General features: G+C 28.4%; 1 protein-coding gene across 1 annotated transcript; it reads left to right on the forward strand.

The window, feature by feature from the left end:
- Positions 1–658: 658 nt before the first annotated feature.
- Positions 659–5,292, forward strand: LOC136795370 (extracellular sulfatase SULF-1 homolog; the record flags this gene model as incomplete). The annotated part of the gene is made up of 8 exons (XM_067045685.1): positions 659–834; positions 1,606–1,776; positions 2,487–2,605; positions 3,038–3,160; positions 3,380–3,533; positions 3,707–3,847; positions 3,922–4,282; positions 5,081–5,292. Coding segments are annotated over 8 exons (1,457 nt in total), but the record flags the coding sequence as incomplete, so codon positions are not given.
- Between the last annotated feature and the right edge of the window lie 9 nt (positions 5,293–5,301).

Genomic DNA, 5,301 nt, shown 5'->3' on the forward strand with positions numbered 1-5,301 from the left:
GCTAGGAAAAATAGAATAAAAAAAATTATTTTTTAATGAAAATTTTCCAAACAATTATATGTATTTAAGAACCATTGGCAGATAATGCTAGAACAAATTATTTTTAGTTTAGGTTTTACAACTACAAATGTTCCTGACTCCTGTTAACCATTAACTAAGATTAACCACTTTTTTAAACAAAAAATTTAGTTGTATTGAAAGTTTCCTGATTTTTTATTTTTTATTATCAAATAGAGATACTGTGGTACAAAACGCAAATTTCAAACCCTTCTCTTGTAAAATGCCAAATCTTATTGTGGAACACTTTTCCTAGTGAATGAACATATCAAATTAATATAAAATCATACTAATCTATTGTATTTTTTGTTCCATAATCACTTGATACATTAAATAGATTAAAAGTGCCCTAATCAATTAACAAAATCACATCTTCAAAAACAGTATCACAGACCTTAATTTTAGTGTGTCATGATAATTCACCCTTAAGAAATCATTACAAAATAGATAGATATATATTGCAGACTGATAAATTTAATAAAAAGTTCATTTTTTTTTAGCCCAACATAGCCAATTTTTTTTCTTAAATTTATCTTTTTTAAATTTAAATAAAGTGATCTCTTCTCTGATTTTTTTTCATTAATAAACAATATGACTTCAGGTCTGCCAAGAGCTGGAAGCATTAGGAGAGCTGGACAATACCTACATCATATACACATCGGACCACGGATACCATCTTGGGCAATTTGGATTGGTCAAAGGAAAGTCGTTCCCTTTTGAGTTTGATGTGAGAGTGCCTTTCCTCGTGAGAGGACCTGGCATCGAACCTGGGACCATGTAAGTTGAACACTGATTGCTCCGATATTTAGTTGTTAATATGGAAAATGTAAATTATTCTTGTCAAAGAACCATATAGTTTATTTTCTTTACTACAAACATATTCTAAAGTATCATTATTATAATTTTTGAATTATATATTCAGTAAGAAAAATAAATATTGTTTTACTTACAACACAAATTTATTTAAAGTTTTAATTATAGGGTAGAAGCACCAGCAGTAAGCACTTTTACGATAACATTTAAAATATTTGTTGTATTACAACATTATTTCACTCATGGTTTTCTGTTCAATACTTGTTTTAGACTATAAAATTTCTTTCGAAGCCAATTCACTTCGATTTTATCAAAAAATAATAAACGTTCATAATTTTTTTAACTCGCTCAACCTATATATGTTTTTTCACTAGTGTTAGATATCAAAACATCAGTAGACGGCAGGGATATGTACTAGTAGTAGGAACCAGAATCGTGTTCAAATATATTTTATTAATGATTGTTTGTCTTCGTAAAAATATTTTTAAAATACAGAAGGACTTGTTTTTTTATAGTCTAGTAGATACTATATAATGAAAAATACCAAAGACTGATAAGTCTTCATTATTCAAACCATTTAATTTTCCTCAAAAGCCTTGCTTTTTATGATTTAGATATGAAGTAAACACTACTGGAGAAGTGCCTAGTATTGGCGCATCTAACCTACATTCCAGTTTCTAATTTATTGATGATCAAGAAATAATCTTTGAAATGTAAATTATTTTATAATTTCAGAATTGATGATCTAGTGTTGAACATTGACTTAGCACCTACATTCCTTGACATAGCAGGTGTAGAAACACCACCTCAAATGGATGGGAGATCATTTCTCAGACTGCTGAATCGGAGGCACAAGCCAAAAGCTAGATACTCAAATAAATGGCCGGATACATTTCTTATTGAAAGGTAACACATATAATCAATTAACAGCCTCATACTAACAATTAACAGTAAAAACTAAATAAAACATATAATCATTCACTAGTATATCTGTGCTGCATTCAGTATTGTTAAAATTTGCAATTTTATTTTATGACTAAATTTTTCTTTCAATCAAACTTTAATAATATGACAAATAGTAGGAAATATAGAATATGTAAAATATTTATGAGTAAACTGTGTATTATGAGAACCCAAATGGCAAAAAATGTGGTCATATCAAGGATGCCTTTAAGGATTTTCTGGAATTGATAATCTGCAAGAATCATTTTTTAAATCATTGTTTAGAGTATTAGTCAAAAAATGCTGTTTGAATTAATTGTAATTGAAGGGTGTTTTATTATTCTTTTTGTCTTGTATGAGGACCCCATATAATTTATTTGTGTTAATTGTTATTTATTGTGTTTTCTGAATCAAATTTACTTAGATCGCAAATATTACTAGAACAATGTGTATGGTAGCTGTTACATATATTAAAAAAGATTATGTTTCAGGGAGTTAGCTTTAGTCATTAAAATTTTGATACTAACATCATTGTTAAAGATTAACAGGCCTAAGCAATTTTTTAGCTTCAGTTACTTTTATTATATCAATCAAATTTTTTTTAAAAAAATGTGATTGACTCATTTCCTGATATCATAAAAAAAAAATTTAATATATCTGTTTTCAATTTGCAGTAGTGGCAGGAGAGATACTGCAGAATCCATGATGGCAGAAGCAAAGCTGAGAGAATCTTTAGACAAGCTTGAAAAGGATATTAATCAAACAATAAGTGCAGCAAAAAGTGTTTCCGAAGGTAATTTTAAATCCAAGCTTTATTTTAAATGAAGTGTCAAAGCATTAGATATCAAGCCATCTATTGGCTGTATAAAGAATTTCAAGAGTGTCAAAATCATTAATGAGACAGCCAGTTTAACTATTGGAATAATGTTTTTGATCACAAATTGGCAGAGTAAGATTAGATCATGTAGTTTAGTAACTGCTAACTGCTATATACTTCTAACTGCTTACTCAAATGTAAGGATTCACTTCCAAAGCTGACCCAAAAGCAGTTTAACAAAAATTATATTAAAAGGTTTATTTCAAAACGGCTGGTGAGTTTGGTTCACTCTGCTTTTTAATGCCCCTCATATGAGTGTTAATATTTATAAAAATATTTTAAAATAATATATTGTGGTTGCAACACTTTTTTATTTTATAACTTTAAGACAAAATGAAATTATTTTAGATTCTACTATTCCAACAACAGATCTCCCACCAACTACAATAAGAAAGTCTTCCTTTATTAATGAAACTACAACAGAAATCCCAGAGCATTTGAACCCATCAATCAAAATTCTTCCAGTAAAAGGTAAATACCCTTCACTTCAATTTCAATATATTATAAAATTAAAATTAATTCAATCTTTAATTAGTTTATTTTTAAGAGAGCACATATTGATAATGAAATACAGAAACTAAACATCTATTCATGCTACTATATTGATATTAATTATTTAATACATCAAAAAAACTATATATTGTATAATAATTCATTTCATGATAATATAATAATTCACATCCATTTTAGGAATGGAACAAAATGATGGACAAATGGACAATCAACTGTTACCAATTTTAGGAATCAGTAAAATGGAAAGATTAGCAATTGAGTGTCAAAGACCTGAATACAAAGCACCATGTAAACCTGGTCAAAAATGGCAATGCTTAGCAGATGGAAATAGGTAAAAGAGAGAAATTAATTACAGTAGCAATAAATAAATAAGTGTGCAAGTTTTTATTTTTTATAAATTACTTCCACTCTTGTATTTTTTTTTTTTACTTTTTCTTTAAACGAGGATTTTTGAACTGATTAATATATACTACAGTGTTTTCCTATATATATATTTTTTTTCAGATGGAGGAAGCACAAATGTAAGCTGCGATTGGCCATGTATTCCCAACCGAGAGGAAAAAAATGTGCATGTTTCACTCCATCAGGATCTATGTACACTATATTTGAACAGGACGAAAGAAGATTTATGAACAAATATCCTAGGTAATTAATTTTTTATTTCTGTTTTTTTCATGTTAAATTATCAAAATATAATTTGAGTACATTATAATTTTCAGAGGTACCATGACACATAGAGATGTAAAAGATTATAGAGCTAAATTTGCTCGGGGAATAAGATCAAAGCGAGATGTGGACAAAGAGCATAATGGGACATATACAGGCGACAAAGATTCTTCTGCCAGTTCAGGACCACGATCGTATGATGCTGAGTTTGAAGATATGAATGTAGAAGATGCTATCATTACAATGAGGAGTCTTATTAGAAACAGAGATGTCGAAAAGGCAATAGCACATGCAATAAAGTCTGTAAAAAATTTAGAGAATAATAAGAGAGTAAAGAGATCCACCTTGGACAGTTTAGACAGTCATGTGAGTACCATTATGGGAGAACTTGAAGATAAGCTGCATGGACTAGAGGTACATTTTTTTATAGTTTGAAAGCATTTGATTTTTTTTTTATTGTTTGAGATTTTAAAATATTTTTTTTAATTGATTTCATTTTATTTTTGTATACAAAAGATGAAATTATGAAAGTCACTTTCTACCACCCGTATTTGAATTGCTTCATGATAAAATAAATTACAAGGACAAATGAACTTTTTGTTGGATTCCTAAGTTTTTTTTTCTTAAGCAAACTAAAAAACCATTTCCAATCTCTTTATATTATATGAACTAGTTAAACTTGAAATTACAAAAATAAAACGTGTTTATCGGTTATTATTTTTTTCCTTAATTTTTATGGATTCAATGCACTTCCACTTAAAGGACTATCTAGCATACAGTGTATAAGTTCTAATATTCATTAGGTCACCAAATGAATTGATGTGATGATATAATTAAATTATTTTGTTCTCTCCTTTTTCATTAGAAATGGTTTAATGACTTTAGAACCACTTTCTGTATGAGTTACAGTTTAAAATCAACAAGTGATTATACCAGAAGAAGATGTCAGCAACATGCTCAACTGACATGTTTTCCTTTAATACATTGAAAGGTCATGTTCTAAATTGATGAAGCCTAGATGTGTTCCTATTAAGTGGAGGTCTTTTTATGTTTAGCCTGCTTCACTTATTTACACTTTCTATTCATAAGTTTTGGAAAGTTTGTAGTTTTAATTATATTTAAAATGTGATTAGTTATTTATAGATTCACACTATCTATTTCAAATCAATCTTTTTTATAATTAATTCCTTTAAAATAAAATTATTTTGCCAGGAATCAAGCATTGAAAACAAAGCTAAGCTTGGAAACTGTACGCTCCAAAGGAATGGGGAAGTTTACTGCTCTGATGATATATACCATAATCTAAAAGCTTGGAAAGCCAGTAGGGACCGCCTTGATTACCAAATAAAAAAATTAAAATCTGAGCTCGAGAAACTTAAGGTGCTAATATTATTTATAATTTATATTTTATATTATGTGGACAAGTCCATATT

The sequence above is a fragment of the Halyomorpha halys genome, unplaced genomic scaffold, assembly GCF_000696795.3.
Source record: "Halyomorpha halys isolate HHAL.00 unplaced genomic scaffold, Hhal_1.1 Scaffold8224.1, whole genome shotgun sequence".
In the NCBI taxonomy this organism is placed as follows: domain Eukaryota; kingdom Metazoa; phylum Arthropoda; class Insecta; order Hemiptera; family Pentatomidae; genus Halyomorpha; species Halyomorpha halys.